At 39.0% G+C, this 19,368-nt stretch overlaps 1 protein-coding gene and 1 long non-coding RNA gene across 4 annotated transcripts in view; one reads left to right on the forward strand and one right to left on the reverse strand.

Moving 5' to 3' along the window:
* LOC134675968 (uncharacterized) overlaps positions 1 to 19,368 on the reverse strand; it is a 512,277-nt gene that overhangs the window by 375,231 nt on the left and 117,678 nt on the right. The window lies entirely within an intron of this gene.
* Positions 1 to 19,368, forward strand: part of LOC134675844 (nephrin) — a 311,394-nt gene that overhangs the window by 133,614 nt on the left and 158,412 nt on the right. For all 3 annotated transcript variants that reach the window (XM_063534144.1, XM_063534145.1, XM_063534146.1), the window contains one exon: positions 18,864 to 19,019. In XM_063534144.1, the coding sequence (XP_063390214.1) occupies positions 18,864 to 19,019 (156 nt within the window). The remainder of the gene's footprint in view (positions 1 to 18,863; positions 19,020 to 19,368) is intronic.

A 19,368-nucleotide genomic window follows, 5' to 3' on the forward strand; every position in this document is an offset into this window, starting at 1 on the left:
GAAATGAATGAAATGAATGAAATGAATGAAATGAATGAAATGAATAAAATGAATAAAATAAATAAAATAAACAAAATAAATGGTGACGCGGGCCGTACTTTGTTAATATTTATGACTTTATGAGACATTGTCGTTTGTCACTATTACATACAAAATAGCCAAGGCGGCACTCGGGCCGCAAGTGATAGGTTCACGAACCGCATGCGGCCCGCGGGCCGCAGGTTGCCGACCGCTGCACTAGACCTTTGATCCCTTGGACGTCTTTATAAAATTACGATATTTATTCTTGTTAATTGTTAATTATCAATCACATGTTTAATTTTCATTAAAAATTGTTTTAGTTTTTAATGGTTTGTAAAGCAATAACCATTAATTATTTTTAATTGTTAGTGGTTCGTAATAAATTAACATTAATGCAAATTGATGTTCAATGAAATTGATAATTAATTTTCCTTCAATGGTTAATGGCTAATGGCAATTAACCTTTTCAATGGTTAATTTTTAATGGTCAATTGCATTAACGTTCGGCCAACACTGCTAGATCGATCTATGTAAAAAAGTCTTCTAATATTTATTTATTTGTTATTGCAAAGGCACGCAGAGTTAACTTGGTCCGACGCTAGTGTATCGTTTTCGTCAATATATTCCGAAATGTGTAAGGGCCCTTAGAGTAGTGGGCAGTGGGCTTTCTGACAATAGCTGTTTGACTTATCCTAGTAGAGGAAAAACCTTAAAGCGGTGGAGAAAAAACGCTCATAAAAAATTAATTTAAAAAAAATATTGGGAGAATTTTTTATTCATAAGCTAAGATTAGGTTATAGTTTAGTTTTAATCTTAATGTTTAAATTTATTAATTTTGTTCGTTATTAATACAAATACATATAAACTCCTAAAAATATTGTGGGACAATCATATGATACGCAAGGCGACCTAGGCCCACATGACAGTTAGCTGAACAAGGCTTGTGTTGTCGGTACCTATAATTATCCAATATAATTATCTAGTGATAGATATAGCTAAATCCCTACTTATCATTATATGCGCAAATAACTCTGTCTGTTACCACTTCACGCTTAAACCGTTGAACCGATTTAGATGAAATTTAGTATGAACAAGTTTGAGGACCGGTAAAGATCAGAGGGTAGTGTTTACCCTGGGGCCTTTTTCAAAAGCAGGGTCAATAGCGACTAGCCCCCTTATTCATAAAACTTTGCGGGTCTGATTGAGTCAAATTGTGATGTTATCTATGAAAAGGGGCCTTATCGTCGATGGCGCTTACGCCATTATTAACGAAGCTCCGATATAAATACAATGCCGTGCAACGCTGTGCGGCGTAAGCGCCATCGACAATAAGGTCCCTTTTCATAGATAATGCCCCATTTAAGTATATTATAGTTCGTTTTTTTAGCATTAGAAAAGAACTTGCAAGAAGGTAAGCGATTTTGACATGTCTTTATAATTAAAAACGCTTTTTAAAATTCAAAAACTATTACTTATGAAAGCAGAAGAATATAAATGATCGTATTAGATTCATAATTGTTACATATTTATTTGCCGTAACTTATTATTAAAATGTGTTTTTCAATTAAAAGACACATCAAGATTGTTTACCTAATTTCTATTGCTAAAAAAAAACGAACTATAAGTATAAACCAGCGTTTAATTTTCAACTGTCCATTCTGTTTTTCTCTGTAACAGACCAGTTTGCCCGGGTTTGTTTACCAAGGACCCCTATTGTTTCGTTGATTGTGAGTTTAAATGTATGTAGGCGTTATTAGGGCTTTGTTTATGATTCAAATGGACGTTTGGTTTTGAAATACAGTGTAAACTCCATATAACCTCACTCGATATAACGATTCACTCCCGTCGACATTTGTGACGTTTTCAACCAAAAGGTACCACATTGTCGCTTGTCGATAAGGTTGATTTCAAAGTGAAGCTATATGCCCTGCCCCGCCCAACAGGAAATGATGCCTACGAAGTACAGAAGGTTCACTCTCGAACAAAACGCGTCTATTACGACAGATATGACCGCAAGGTGGCGCAAGCGAAAGCAGGCGTCCGTCCCATATAACACCAAAATTGGTGTGGACGCATGTACTTGTAGCGACGCGACGAAATCGCAGAGTGAGCCACGCTTGCTGGTACCCACTTATACTTACTGCAAATATAAAAACAAATAACTACTTAGGTACTTTCAAAATTAAATGTCTTAATAATGTACTTAATGGTTTTTACCTCATTACGTGCCACTTGCGTCAGCCAAGGTAAAGCCACTAACCCGGGGTTAAACGGTTAAACCTGGAGTTATTAATATCAGCACAATTTAACACTGGGTTAACGATTAGCCCCGGGTTAGTGGCTAACCTTGGCTGGCGCAAGCGGCCCTAAATGTTTATACTTACTTATCCATTTAATTTTCGAATGTTTTGCGAAGAGTACAAAATACTTTACACCTAAATGCACTATTTTCGCCCCTTTCCAACTTTTTAATTGCCTCAAACAGTTAAAACCAGCTATCTAGCAACCCCGTTCTGTAAGAGCCATAGATTACCACATCCAGATTCCGCTTTATCCTAGCCACCTGAAGGCCTAAAAAAGGCCTAGTATATCATTGAAAATTGTTAGGGTTCCGTACCCAAAGGGTAAAACGGGACCCTATTACTAAGACTTCGCTGTCCGTCCGTCCGTCCGTCCGTCCGTCTGTCACCAGGCTGTATCTCACGAACCGTGATAGCTAGACAGTTGAAATTTTCACAGATGATGTATTTCTGTTGCCGCTATGACAACAAATACTAAAAACAGAATAAAATAAAGATTTAAATGGGGCTCCCATACAACAAACGTGATTTTTTACCAAAGTTAAGCAACGTCGGGAGGGGTCAGTACTTGGATGGGTGACCGTTTTTTTTTTTGCTTTTTTTTTGCATTATTGTACGGAACCCTTCGTGCGCGAGTCCGACTCGCACTTGCCCGGTTTTTTTTTTACATAGGTAACAAAACTTTCGGTAAAAAATGTTTTGACTCGATTTAAGTCTCACTAGCCCGCCTCAACGCCGCGCGGCGTTACTAGTCGACGTCAGAGATATGTTTACACTTTTGCACTTTACTCCTTTGTAATAAGGCGATAAATGTAAACATACCTTCGACGTCGACTGTACAATCGAAATCACGCTCTCATTTTAAAACAAAATGCTTAAATTTACATGAGTTGGTACTTCTATTTTATGGCGGTTGCTTTACCTAGCGCGTCGAATGCTGATCCCTATTTTTGTATGGATAACTGTCAATGTCAAATGTTTGTAGACTTTTTTTAAGTATAGCACATTTTTTTATTTAAAAATGTAACCATTTAGTAACACAAATAGGTACTGTAAAATCATATTTATCAATTATTTTTTAAATTAAAGACTATTGAAGGAACTGTCACAGTTATCATTATTCACGCGAGGTATATCTTGAGATTTTTAACACTCTGTTTATTACGCTTCTTGGCTTGGTGACCGTAGATCGCGTTAATGCGCCATCTAGCAGCTAACCATCGATGGCAAGAACCAATTCTGACCATGAGAAAAGGTACTTGTTGACTTATTCGCCTGGCGGGGAAGATAAGGCTGTAATTAAAAGGGGTCCGTTGGGGTTCCGTAAAGTTTTTATACAGTTTGGGAACCCTCAGGTTTTAGTGAGGAGTGATCTGAATTAGGAATTACATTGGTAACTACAGTTTTGGAGCCTATGGGCCCGATTCGGATTTCTAAATATACATCTATTAGATATCTATTAGACATCACCAAGATACGATAACGATGTTTAAGATCTTGTCAAATTTGACATTTGCGCGATTCTGGAGATACTCTTGAACGATTTCCTCAGGATATGACTTAGAGATCCAATTCACATCTAATAGATATCTTACGCTATCTCGCAAAAGAGAACTAGTTGATATCTAAACTATAACGTATCTAGAATGGATCTAGTACGTGTCGTCTCTTGTGAATATCTTGAAGTTCGAATACGGCAGAATGTTGAAAAGCAAAAGATATCCAGATCTTCACTTGAAGTTTGATTATTATTGACGTGATAACGTCTTATAAATCGATGAACACCGGTAGCATGATAATATTGATAATGCACGGAAAAGTGTCGCGTTGTAGACAGATATCCATGGTAACGTTGTGGACAGATATCCATGGTAACGTTGTGGACAGATATCCATGGTAACGTTGTGGACAGATCTCCATGGTAACGTTACGGCAATTTTTCATCAATGTTTTCTTATGACGTTATCACGCAAAATTATCGAACGTAAACCGACTTTACAGACAAGTTTATTTTTTATACGTTCTTGAAACGACTAAGCCTTTTATTCATTATTTATTCATGAAACTTTACGGGCCTGATTTAGTTAAATTATGTTTATCCCTTTCTTACAAATACATAAGTCAAAATGACAGATAAAGACAAAAGATTATTAGCTAATTCCTATTACTAATTTATAATGTTTTGCAATGATATGATATTACCAAAGTCTAATATCTCATCTTAATCAGATATTTTAAACAATATTGGTGAATTGAAAGAAATAAAGAAGAAAGAAAAAACCGGGCAAGTGCGAGTCGGACTCGCGCACGAAGGGTTCCGTACCATAATGCAAAAAAAAAAAAACAAAAAACAAAAAAAGCAAAAAAAAGCAAAAAAAAAACGGTCACCCATCCAAGTACTGACCACTCCCGACGTTGCTTAACTTTGGTCAAAAAACACGTTTGTTGTATGGGAGCCCCACTTAAATCTTTATTTTATTCTGTTTTTAGTATTTGTTGTTATGGTCGTTTCTCAAAAAGTTGGCACCGCCAGGTTAACGTTAACGTTTTTCAAAAGTTTTGCATTTTCGCATTTTTTTTTATTGGGATCGTTAAAAGGCAACTTTAACTATTAGAAAATGTGGAAGGGAAGCAATTCCTTCAATTAGTTTAGGAGATATAGGCGTTTGAAATTCAGGTTAATGATATCAAGGACAGGTGAAAGATATTTTGTCTCCAGGTTATCGATAGTAGAAGCAGGTTATCGAGAAATAAGTACAAATTCCAATGAAAATATTGACAGGTTATCGAGAGGCGTCATTAACCTGTGTCCGTTGCCGTTAACCTGGTTTCTTGTCATCGTTCACCTGTAATGAGTGTCATCCACCTGTCCACCACATCATTTTCAATGCCTTCTAAAAATAATCGAAAAATGTGTCATCTTCTGTAAAAAGGGACCTTATTGTCCACCATGATGATTAAAATTTTGGATTCTGACCCACCTCACCTTCGATTCGATTCCCAATTTAACAACAAGTTTCTGTGAATAAGTAAACATTCAATCTTACTGTCTATTCACCCTGGCAGTACCTAGTGGAACTCAGGTTTGGTGCAACATAGGCACATGCAGTTTTGGTCATCCAACTCGTCTTGGTGAGCACTTGGGAGAGCAGAACTCAAGATAGAGCTGATGCTGGACCATCGCAGTACCTAGTGGAACACAGGTTTGGTGCAACATAGACACACGCTGTTTTGGTCATTCGACACGTCTTCATGAGGACTTGGGAGGGCAGTACCCAAGATAGAGCTGATGCTGAACCCTCGCAGTACCTAGTGGAACTCAGGTTTGGTGCAACATAGACACACGCTGTTTTGGTCATTCGACACGTCTTGATGAGGACTTGGGAGGGCAGTACCCAAGATACAGCTGATGCTGAACCCTCGCAGCACCTAGTGGAACTCAGGTTTGGTGCAACATAGACACACGCTGTTTTGGTCATTCGACACGTTTTGATGAGGACTTGGGAGGGCAGTACCCAAGATCGAGCTGATGCTGAACCCTCGCAGCACCTAGTGGAACTCAGGTTTGGTGCAACATAGACACACGCTGTTTTGGTCATCCAACACGTCTTGATGAGCACTTGGAAGAGCAGTATCCAAGATAGAGCTGATGCTGAACCCTCGCAGTAACTAGTGGAACTCAGGTTTGGTGCAACATAGACACACGCTGTTTTGGTCATTCGACACGTTTTGATGAGGACTTGGGAGGGCAGTACCCAAGATAGAGCTGATGCTGAACCCTCGCAGCACCTAGTGGAACTCAGGTTTGGTGCAACATAGACACATGCTGTTTTGGTCATCCAACACGTCTTGATGAGCACTTGGAAGAGCAGTACCCAAGATAGAGCTGATGCTGAACCCTCGCAGCACCTAGTGGAACTCAGGTTTGGTGCAACATAGACACACACTGTTTTGGTCATCCAACACGTCTTGATGAGCACTTGAGAGAGCAGTACCCCAGATAGAGCTGATGCTGAACCCTCGCAGTACCTAGTGGAACTCAGTTTTGGTGCAACATAGACACACGCTGTTCTGGTCATTCGACACGTCTTGATGAGGACTTGGGAGGGCAGTACCCAAGATACAGCTGATGCTGAACCCTCGCAACACCTAGTGGAACTCAGGTTTGGTGCAACATAGACACACGCTGTTTTGGTCATTCGACACGTTTTGATGAGGACTTGGGAGGGCAGTACCCAAGATAGAGCTGATGCTGAACCCTCGCAGCACCTAGTGGAACTCAGGTTTGGTGCAACATAGACACACGCTGTTTTGGTCATTCGACACGTCTCGATGAGGACTTGGGAGAGCAGTACCCAAGATAGAGCTGATGCTGAACCCTCGCAGTACCTAGTGGAACTCAGGTTTGGTGCAACATAGACACACGCTGTTTTGGTCATTCGACACGTCTTGATGAGGACTTGGGAGAGCAGTACCCAAGATAGAGCTGATGCTGAACCCTCGCAGCACCTAGTGGAACTCAGGTTTGGTGCAACATAGACACACGCTGTTTTGGTCATTCGACACGTCTTGATGAGGACTTGGGAAAGCAGTACCCAAGATATAGCTGATGATGAACCCTCGCAGTACCTACTGGAACTCAGGTTTGATGCAACATAGACACATGCTGTTTTGGTCATTCGACTTGTCTTGATGAGCACTTGGGAAAGCAGTACCCAAGATAGAGCTGATGATGAACCCTCGCAGTACCTAGTGGAACTCAGGTTTGGTGCAACATAGACACACGCTGTTTTGGTCATCCAACACGTCTTGATGAGCACTTGGGAAAGCAGTACCCAAGATAGAGCTGATGATGAACCCTCGCAGTACCTAGTGGAACTCAGGTTTGGTGCAACATAGACACACGCTGTTTTGGTCATCCAACACGTCTTGATGAACACTTGGAAAAGTGGTTACTAAGATAGAGCTGATGCTGAACCTTCGCAGTACCTAGTGGAACTCAGGTTTGGTGCAACATGGACACACGCTGTTTTGGTCATTCGACACGTCTTGATGAGGACTTGGGAAAGCAGTACCCAAGATAGAGCTGATGATGAACCCTCGCAGTACCTACTGGAACTCAGGTTTGATGCAACATAGACACATGCTGTTTTGGTCATTCGACACGTCTTGATGAGCACTTGGGAAAGCAGTACCCAAGATAGAGCTGATGATGAACCCTCGCAGTACCTAGTGGAACTCAGGTTTGGTGCAACATAGACACACGCTGTTTTGGTCATCCAACACGTCTTGATGAACACTTGGAAAAGTGGTTACTAAGATAGAGCTGATGCTGAACCCTCGCAGTACCTAGTGGAACTCAGGTTTGGTGCAACATAGACACACGCTGTTTTGGTCATTCGACACGTCTTGATGAGCACTTGGGAAAGCAGTACCCAAGATAGAGCTGATGCTGAACCCTCGCAGTACCTACTGGAACTCAGGTTTGATGCAACATAGACACATGCTGTTTTGGTCATTCGACACGTCTTGATGAGCACTTGGGAGCGCAGTACCCAAGATAGAGCTGATGTTGAACCCTCGCAGTACCTAGTGGAACTCAGGTTTGGTGCAAGGTCAGGTCAGGTTAGGTCCGGGTTCAGGTCCAGATTAGAGCCGGGATCCAGGTCCAGGTCCGACACCGGGTTTAAGTCTAGGTCCGGGTCTGAGTCACAGTCCGGGTCCGAGTCCGGGCCCGAGTCTGGGTCCGGGTCCCAGCCCCAGTCCCAATCCAAGTCAAAATCTAAATCGCCAAACGTGTACTATGCATCGTTGAAGAGTTCTGTTCTAATCATCATCAGCAGTTCCACTTCATCAAATGCGACAGTTTTTAATGAAAATGCTTGATTTTCTGATGTAAATCCAAAAGTCACTATACGCATGCCTTTAAGGTTTGAGGAGTTCCCTCGATTCCTCATGGATCCCATCATCAGAACTCGAGATTGACAAAAATGCAGCTTATAAACTTATCTTGCTTAACATAACGAAGAGGACAAATCGCCAAACGTGAACTATGCATCGTTGAAGAGTTCCGTTCTGATCTTCATCAGCAGTTCCACTTCATCCAATGTCACTTTTGTGAATGTATATGCTTGATTTGTAAATAAAAACACAAAAATCACTATATGTATGCCTTTAAGATTTGAGGAGTTCCCTCGATTCCTCATGGATCCCATCATCAGAACTCGAGATTGACAAAAATGCAGCTAATAAACTTATCTTGCTTAACAAACATAACGAAGAGGACAAATCGCCAAACGTGAACTATGCGTCGTTGAAGAGTTTCGTTCTGATCTTCATCAGCAGTTCCACTTCATCCAATGTCACTTTTGTGAATGTTTATGCTTGATTTGTAAATAAAAACACAAAAATCACTATATGTATGCCTTTAAGATTTGAGGAGTTCCCTCGATTCTTCATAGATCCCATCATCAGAACTGGGTTTTGACAAGAACGGGACTAATCTGCATATACTTATACTTTTTACAAATCATTTTAATATATTTCTAAAACTAAAAACCCTCATAAGGTACCTTTTCCCGTGGGACGTCACAAATCTAGTTTGAGTATATGTAACGTGGATTTTAAATAATTATCGATCACCTGTCATATGGCAGGTGAAGGACGCTTCGTTCACCTGCCATTGCATCATTCACCTGACTTTTTTGGACAGGTTAACGAGACTTAAGACAAAAGTACAAAAATTTCAATAATATGCAGCTTTGACAGACAGGATAGTTTTTATTCCTAAATTAACACACAAAAGCGATATAACCGCTATATAATTATATAGTTACGAGTATTAGTTGTGGTATCAGTGACATTAACCTGCCGCAAAATCTCATCCACCTGGCAGTTTTAGCCAGGTGGACGATATGCAGGTGATGGGGAAAATGGCAGTTATATCGCGAATACACAAAATGTATTAGCTTGATGAACTCCATACTTAGGCATATAAAACTAAACTATTGTTTACGTTACATATCTTGATAGTAATGCGATAGGTTACATAATTAGCAAGATATCGACTCCAGGATAAAGAGTACTTACCCATTACAAACTCCAATTTCCGATACTTTGTCGTTTGTGTTTTATTTGCGAAGCACAATAACCACGTCTTCGTCCTACCAGGTGATAGCTGATGAGTGACGGCTTCAGCTCGTGCGGAGTGAGACGGGAAAGGTGCGGTGGGGGTTATACAATCGTCGTGAATGTGACGCGCCAGGTGACTGTTAAGAATTGCCTTGGACAAACTTTGAAGCCGAATAACTTAAAATATAAGTATAATATTATTATGCGATAGTAATACTTTAAAACTTAAGGATATATGTTAATAAAATACGGTAATGCCGTTAAATTAAGTTAATATTTTGTGTGGTTTTCATAGCTCGGAACATCAGTACCTCGCGTTGGGACACGGCAGGTTAACGGATAAACGTAGTTACAATATTTTTTTTTGTAATCAATATTTATTAATTTTCTTTCAAAGTATTAGGCCTCTGTGTAAAAAGTCTCTCTAAATATGTATTAATTTTTTATATATAAAAATAGTACATAACGAAAAAAAAGTTCTAACATAAACCTATTTACAGGTGGCGGTGCCAACTTTTTGAGAAACGACCTTATAGCGGCAACAGAAATACATCATCTGTGAAAATTTCAACTGTCTAGCTATCACGGTTCGTGAGATACAGCCTGGTGACAGACGGACGGACGGACGGACGGACGGACGGACAGCGAAGTCTTAGTAATAGGGTCCCGTTTTACCCTTTGGGTACGGAACCCTAAAAAAGTCAAAATCAAATCTAATTTGTCACAAGTATATCAACATTCATAGCTTTTGTGTTAATTGTATCCTTATAAAATATAATACCATTATAAACTAATTCTTAAACAAGCTTACCAAAACAATTCCGATTCAAACGTATGAAATTTAACCCCCAAACGCTGACAAGAAACCCGCATACATACACAATGTAAACAATGTGCCCGGGCCGTGGAAGGGTTACACAACGTATGTTATAGTTACTCGTTAGGTATATATATATTGATTTGTTGCTAACTATTCATTCCTATTGTGAAGAGTGAGGTCATGGGTTCAAATCCCGGTAAGGGCATTTTTTCTATTTGAGCGTTTTAAAAAAAAATACATTTCATTCATGCCTTCAAAATATTGACTTCTTGGGCGAAGATTTCCATTCCAGATCATCACATTCTTGTATGATATTTTTTTATTTGTATGAACGTGACGCACTGGAAAATAAATTTCATGCAGAATTTTGGGACACATTTTTCCATGAATGAGGCGTCAATGTACTTACAAATGATTCTAAGTAGAATGAGCTAAAAGAAGTAAAATTTCGTGACACGACACCTAACACAGAAATTGCATTATCATTTTATTTCGTAGCAAGCTTCAATCAGATTTGTTAAAAAAAGTTTTAGGGTTCCGTAACCAAACGGTAAAAACGGGACCCTATTACTAAGACTCCGGTGTCCGTCTGATGTCGGTCTGTCTGTCCGTCTGTCTACCACCAGGCTGTATCTCCTGAACCGTGATAGCTAGGCAGTTGAAATTTTCACAGATGATGTATTTCTGTTGCCGCTATAACAACAAATACTAAAAACATTAAAATAAATATTTCCCATACAGCAAACGTGATTCTTTTGCCGTTTTTTTTCGTATTGATACGGAACCCTTCGTGCGCGAGTCCGACTCGCACTTGACCGATTCTTTAAATAACTCAAAATAAATACCTCAAAAGCACTGAAAATACGCTCCGAATAAACTCCATCCATCAAACGTTATCAATACATTTTTCACCTTTTTCATCTAAAGAACAAAATAAGAAAAATCTTAACAAATTGCTGGCCCCATACTCTCCCATTGTCATATACTCCGAAAAGAAACTGTACAACAATTTCTGTACCATAAATCATTATTGGACAAAACTGGCTGGTAAGCAGTTTTCGACGGGGGTTTGAAAAGTTGTTTTTTCCTAACTTTAGGGATAGAATCACGGGGGTTGCGTAGTCTAATTTATTATTTAATATATGGTTATTGGTTTTTATTGGTTAACTGTGCGGAAATTGAATTCTTTGCCAAGAATTGGCAATCTGAGTTGCGAGTTGGAAAGTCGGACATTGTTAATTTTAGAAGCAAAGTTACAATGCGAGTTACTCGCATGCCAGTGGAAGTTACTTGTTAGATTTGATTAGGGCTAAGTATGCTATGTTTGTGTTTGTGTGAATATACGGCGCGTTTTAATATTACAAATTGAAACGATGCGTCGGTTTTAGTGAATGAAACGATATTAAATGATATTTTTAATTAAGGGTGTTATTATTTACTGAATTTTTATCAAGCGGATCACTTATCAGTATCACTTATGAGAAATGTGACGTTGCGTCAGTGAGTGCGCGACATTTTGAATCATATCAAAGTAGATCTATTGTGCGCTGATTATCAGTCCGCCGGACGGTATCGGCCTGTCAGTTGTTCGGAATAGACAAAACTTTGTTCTAACTGACAGACCGATACCGTCCGGTCGACTGTTAATCAGTGGGCCCCTTTACGCGAAGGATGACGGAACGGAGGCTAGTAATAAAATAAATAATGGAATATAATATGATAAGCTGATATTAATAATTGTCAACCATTTTTCATCTCTAGAAATATACAGCAGAAAACTAACATACTTACCTCCCTACAGAAAAAGCCACTAAATGAATCCTAAGCTTGTCAAGTTTAAAATCACGACTTCGACTTCCGGCCGCCATCTTTATAGTCACGGAAACCAAACATTACCCAAACGACTTACATTAAATACACTAAAGAGGAAAGGGGACGCGGCTTCCCCATACAAACGTAGTCCTCATTTTCCTCTCTCAGTCTTCTTCCTCGCGTTATCCCGGCAATTTTGCCACGGGTCATGGGAGCCTGGGGTCCGCTCGAAAACTAATCCCAAGAAATGACGTAGGCACTAGTTTTTACGCAACTGCCATCTGACCTTCCAACCCAGAGGGTAAACTAGGCCTTATTGGGATTAGTCCGGTTTCCTCACGATGTGTTCCTTCACTGAAAAGCGACTGGTAAATATCAGATGATATTTCGTACGAAAAACTCATTGGTACGAGCCGGGGTTTGAACCCGTGACTTAAATTCCGGATTTAAAGTCGCACGCTCTTACCGCTAGGCTACCATCAGCGCTTAATTTTCCTCTCTCAGTATTGACATTATAATTTTTATTAGACAATATAATTATAATGTGTATTGACCGTCGCTACGCCCCGCCGTTTGATTTTTCTATTTTTGATTTACCTGTTATAAAAAATAGGAGGTTTTAAAAAATTGTATGGATTTATTTATAAATCTTATAAAAAATACTATTGGGACAAAGCTATAGTTTATAAACATAAAATATATTTTCCATTATGTCAATATCCATAGAGGAAAATAGGGACTACGGTTGTATAGATAGGCGGTCGTCCCCTGTCCTCTTAAGCGCAATGAAATCGGATCATTATGTGTTATATTTCCATACAAAGTTACTCGTTTTACTGTTGAGTTTACTTATTTATGATGTAACGTTAAACCTTAGTTGTTAGGTTACATGTGTTAATTATACATCCGCTCTTGTTATTATGAAGGTGACGTTATGTAGATTATTTAGAAATATTTATATTTGTGAGTACTTTCAATTAGAAAAGTTGATGATGTGGTTGTGTGAAAAAACCGGACCAGTGCAAATCGGACTCGCCCACCGAGGGTTCCGTACTGTTTGGTATTTGTTGTTATAGCGGCAACGGAAATACATCATCTGTAAAAACTTATTATAAATTATTTTTTCTCTCGCGGTTCATTAGATACAGCCTGATGACAGATGGATAGACAGACAGACAGACAGACAGAGGAGTCTTAGTAATAGGGTCCCGTTTTTACCCTTTGGGTACGGAACCCTAAAATTGTGAACACGATTTTAGAGATGTGCCTCGTGCCGCTCACCATACAAAATTTTGGCTAAGCAAGTTAGAATCTTGTTATATTTTCAATTGGGTTGAATTTCATTAGTTCGATAATTTTACGAGATAAATGAAATGCTATCTTCTTGGTTTTAATTAAGGTTGACATTCCATCGACACTGAGTGTACATCCTAATGCACATTGGGCGGCACGCGGTTAGTGACATCCTGAACTTTGAAAATCTCATTGTATACATTTCGGGTCATCCCTTCTCACTCCGAAATTCCGAAATAACACCCACGCGCTCGATCAAGTACCAAGTACAAAGGCAAAAACATTTAAATTGACAACCGGACCGGCGGTTGACGGGCCCTGGCCGCGTCAAAGCCGGCCTGGCACCTTTGTGCGCCGGCAGGGGTGCGGAACTGTTGCGGGCAATATCCTGTTACTTGTGCCTCGTTTAGATTTACTAACAGGTTAAGTTGTAATGGGTTAGATTTAGCTGTGCTCTAAAATATTTTTTGACACGTCGATTGTCAACTAGAGAGGTCCAGATAATTATTGGTATCAAGTAGGTACATGTTTTATGTATTCTGATAAAGACCGCACTTGATAAGAGCGAAGTAGGTGAGAACTAAAGAACTAAATTAATCCAAGGAAGCAAATAGAGCGAACTGAAATGGTAAAAGCATTCATAAAATTCATTCTTTTTATAATTAGGTTTTTATTTTATAGGTAAGTTTCTTTTATTTTAGTATTAATTTTAATTTCTTTGTAGTTTTAGTTTATTTTAATAAGTTATTTTATATTCAATATGTTATACCTGAAATAAATACATTTCAATTGTATTTTTGTAATAAACATTCATAAAATATGAAACGTTGATGAAATGTTGGAGTAAGTAAGAATGAGTATAATTTGCTTTCACAGAAACGAGATAAATGAATGAATGACAGAAACGAGATAAATGAATGAAATGAATGAAATGAATGAAATGAATGAAATGAATGAAATGAATGAAATGAATGAAATGAATGAAATGAATGAAATGAATGAAATGAATGAAATGAATGAAATGAATGAAATGAATGAAATGAATGAAATGAATGAAATGAATGAAATGAATGAAATGAATGAAATGAATGAAATGAATGAAATGAATGAAATGAATGAAATGAATGAAATGAATGAAATGAATGAAATGAATGAAATGAATGAAATGAATGAAATGAATGAAATGAATGAAATGAATGAAATGAATGAAATGAATGAAATGAATGAAATGAATGAAATGAATGAAATGAATGAAATGAATGAAATGAATGAAATGAATGAAATGAATGAAATGAATGAAATGAATGAAATGAATGAAATGAATGAAATGAATGAAATGAATGAAATGAATGAAATGAATGAAATGAATGAAATGAATGAAATGAATGAAATGAATGAAATGAATGAAATGAATGAAATGAATGAAATGAATGAAATGAATGAAATGAATGAAATGAATGAAATGAATGAAATGAATGAAATGAAATGAATGAAATGAAATGAAATGAAATTGTTTTATTCCAGAAAAATTCCATAGAATTACAATAAAATTAAATTAAAATTAAACTATTCGACTGTACAATAAAATTAAAATATTCACGTCTATAAATTATACCTAAATACAAATTAAAACTTAATATTAACTAGCCCAAGGGGCGTATCGCCCCGACCCTGTGGTCTGTGGTGACCGGTTTGTGGTAGGTCCTCCAGCGCTCATGAAGCGGGCTACCGTCCCACTCCCTCACTGCGGACAGCAGCGTATTGGCGGATGCATTTATCGCCTTTCTGGCGGCGGCGCTCTTCGCTCTCAGCAGCGCGCCCCAGCCGGGCGCGCGCCCCTTCGCGAACATGGCGCTCGCGCTGCACCAGCGCGGCAGCCGGAACAACGCCCGCCATGCGTTATTATACTGTACGCGCATGTCTCCCACTGCTGCACAGGTGTAATCTGACCACAACTCCACTGTGTAGACACAAGTACAAAAACTTAGGAACAGCTGCCGTTTCACGTCGTCGCTGCATTTGGCGAATCTTCTGGCTAGCATGTTCGCTCGTACTGCAATAGCTCGTCTTTGGGTCTCCCCAAATATATCGACGCGCATTCGGCAAAAGCCGATAGGAAAAAGCTTTATGTCCGCGCAATAAGAGCGAAAAAGTCGTCGTTCGGCTCGGCTCGCATCGGCCGGCGCCGGCCGACGCGTCGTCGGCTTCTTCGCTCTTATTGCGTGGACATAAAGCTTTTTCCTATCGGCTTTTGCCGAATGCGCGTCGATATATTTGGGGAGACCCTTTGCCTTTCAATGTCCCTGTGGTCTTTCAAATCAGATAAGATGGATTTATAAGATTTAATGAACTATAGATGTTTGAAGATTACACCGTGTTATAGTTGTTATTTTAAATGAAAACTGAGTGCATTATATTTTCTTGCTGTTCTGTCCGCCAAGAAATAGCAGTACTACTGGCCTGCCACAGTTTGTTAAAAAGTTTAATTTATATTGCTTGTATGTTCGTTCATTATTGAAATAACTACCTACTTCACAAACGCATTCTTGAAACCATGATATATTACTAATATTTAACATAAACAACAAAGCTATAGCAACGAGAGACAAGAAAAAATATATTTACTATGGCACTGAAAAAAAAACCGAACTCATTTAAGTAACTAATTAATAAAATAACTGGACTTAATAATAATAATAATAAAGAATATACTTAATAATAAAGAAAAAAGGGCAGCTTGTGGCGAGCTGTTGGGGAGTAACGACCCCACGGACCCGAGTGCTCCCGAGAGTCGGTCAGGGTCTCCATCTCCGGCGTGTCTTCGTCGGCCGGAGTGGACCCCAAGGGGACCCGCAGGACTCTCAGCTCTGGCTTGCCTTAATTGGCCGTCCAGAGAGGAGTCGTTAGAGCTATATGCTCCAGGGGTGGAAGTGAAAGATGCATAAGACGCGAGTTGGCACAGTGGCTGTTAACAGCCACTGGGTAGAAAGCGGCGCACACCTCTCGACACCCCTGAGCCGCTCACACCGATGTTGCTCCTGGTCGTCTTTACGACGGCAGTTTCAGGGGCCCATCTAGTAAGCGGCGAGTCACCGCCTGCCTCGATGACGGTGTTTACATTGTTATGGCAGGTGTCCGGACCTCTTTTACAATAGCCCAGTCTCATTGTCCACCCAAACATCAATCCATAAACCGGTATACTGTTCACTTCTTCTACAATAGTCCCAATGCCTGCTGCGACCGGTTCACGGGTGTCTATTGTTGCGCCTGTGAACGGGTTCCAGCAGGCGTTCTACATGACATTAAAACTCTCCAAAGGGCCTCTACGTGTTGGATCTATATTCCCACGCAAGCCTATCAAAAGACCGGGATTTATAGGCCCGTGAAGTCCAAAAAGAAAATAAAATTTGGTCTATATCCTACTACGGGCATTTTGTAAGAGGTAACACATAGTTCGCAAATCCCATTTTTTTGTAGAAGTAGAAAAAAAATAGTTTGTCACTCTTATAAATAAATAAATATTAGGGGACATCTTACACAGATTAACTTAGCCGCAAACTAAGCAAAACTTTGTATAGTGTGGGTGCTAGGCGACGATATACACAGTTACTATGCAAACATTTATTTCAGTGTGATTAGCAACTGTTCAAGTTGACTCGCAACTTATCTCAACTAAACGATCCCTGTAATAAATAACCAGAATATGGCAGACATTTCACATTTCAACAACTTTTCGTTTGAGCTTCATGACAATATTTAGAGCATTTTAGAAGTACATTCTCCTTCAAATAGCACTTTGTGAATGATGAGTTTTGCTGAAAATAATGATGTTGTACGGTCAAGGAATTTCATTTTACTAAAAAATCCACACCCTGTAATGGTTCTTTAACTCTTGTTACTACAAATTCCATAATTTATTCTAATTTTTTTATTATTGTGTAATCTTGAATAATTACAGGTTGTGGATTTTTTAGTGAATTTTTAAAGTGACCATAATTTTTAAAGAACATGAGTTGGTTTTTTTTTGTATTTTTATGATAACTGTTATGACTTGGTCTATCATCCGTTTACGGCTTGACGTCGAATTCTGGGACAGCCTGTATATTATGAGTGGTGGAAATATTCACTATCATCGAGTGAAGTCTCAGTAGCTTAGTTGGCAGAGCGATTGGCTAGTGGTCCAGAATCCCGAGTTCGAGTCTCGCTCGAAACAGTGAAATTTTCACTTTTTTTTCCACTTTTCCCACTTTCGTACCAATAGGTACTTCAAATTATTGTCGAACCGATCTTCTCTAAAGCCCCAAAATAAATAAAATACACTGAAAATATTTCAGTACGTAAATTATTCCAGGAATGTAATAAAAATGTTTACACAAAATATTCGTTGCCCTATAAAATGAAATTAAAAACAAATCCCCAAACTACGTTTTCGGAAAAACCCGAAGAATTCCCAAATCAAATAAAGTAATACAGGCAGGTAATTTTTCACGGGCTCAATTAGTATTAATTGGCGTAATCCGACATTTTTCCTCTAATATTAAATTTATGCCTCTTTATCTATTAAATGATGATTTATAGTCGTTTAGTTAATTAAAACGACCCAAATTGTTAATTCTTTTAAAACGGGGCGGTATTCGGATTTTGTTATTTTGATATTGTTATGATACGAACATGACGTCACGATTCACGCGTGCAAACCCACACTGGCGTCTTTTGAGCGTCGGCGGCTAGTCAACGCTATGCAAAATGGCGTCATGCGCCGTTGCGTCGACCATCAGCCACAGAGTTGACTACGCCAACGCACGGCTCCAATGGTGCGTTGTGTTGCGTCGTCGCAGCGTCAACGCTGCGTTGTTTTACATATATTTTTATAACATGCCACATTCAATACGTTGCAACGACGTAAAGCACCAGTGGGCCTTGAGGGTCAAAATCACTCTTGCATGTACAATTGATCTAGGCGGATAAGGAAATTCCAATTTAAGATTTTCACGGTACGCCCTTTGGCCCAAAGTGATACATTTCGCGCGCACCAATCAGCGCTAGCATATCATATCAATATTAATACCTTAATTTTTGAATCAGAATAGCCCTCTCGGTTTTTCGGTAAAGCCACAGTGATTAAATTAGTTACGAATATTTTTTAATTCTGCCTCTGTTCAATTTATCAGAATTCTCTGTTGATTAAAATGATATTGAATAATTATAGAAATGTCGCAACAATAAATTTACTGCAACACTATGCTGAGTTAAGACCCTTTTTAGCCTGTTTTTAAAATATCAATATCAACTTAACTAGGTATCTAATTAACATGTAAACTCTTGAGTAGATTTGTGGTGTTAAATAAAAAAAATCTCTCGCTCTAATAAAGTTGCAGTTTGCAGTAGACATTTGAACGTCAACTTTTGCCGTATATTTAAAATACCCTAACTCCCTTTTCAGCACTTTTCCCTATACATCATTAACGCCCCCTTTTTGTCCGCAGCACCCCCCACCTCAGTGGAGATCACGAACCACCCCAACCCCAAGTTGGAAGTCAAGGAAGGGGAAGATGTGGTGCTGGAGTGTCAGGCGAAGAACGCCAAGCCTGCCGCCAGGATCGTGTGGTATCGGGGCAATGTGGAGCTGAAAGGGGATAAAGGTAAGATTATTTGACTTAAATAACTAAGACCCACTTAAAAAAAAAAAAGAAAATTAAATTTATTTATTTCCCAAAAAAGTACTTAAATCTACATACATATGTGTGCAAAATCTCTAGTATGAGATTATGTGCGCGGTCACTAAACTCGCGTTTTGTTGTTACTTAACTATAATTCACTTGAATAACATCTTTGGCTTATCTCGCCTGCACGTGGTCCTCCTGCTGTTTAACGGAGGAGATAGCAACAGAGAAGGAAAACTTGAATTGTTTGTTGTGGTTTGTGTTGTTGAACTTGAATTGTTGTGTTGTTGTTGTGTTGTGTTGTTGTGTTGGGTTTGTACCCGGCTCG

This window comes from Cydia fagiglandana, chromosome 23, assembly GCF_963556715.1.
Source record: "Cydia fagiglandana chromosome 23, ilCydFagi1.1, whole genome shotgun sequence".
NCBI lineage: Eukaryota > Metazoa > Arthropoda > Insecta > Lepidoptera > Tortricidae > Cydia > Cydia fagiglandana.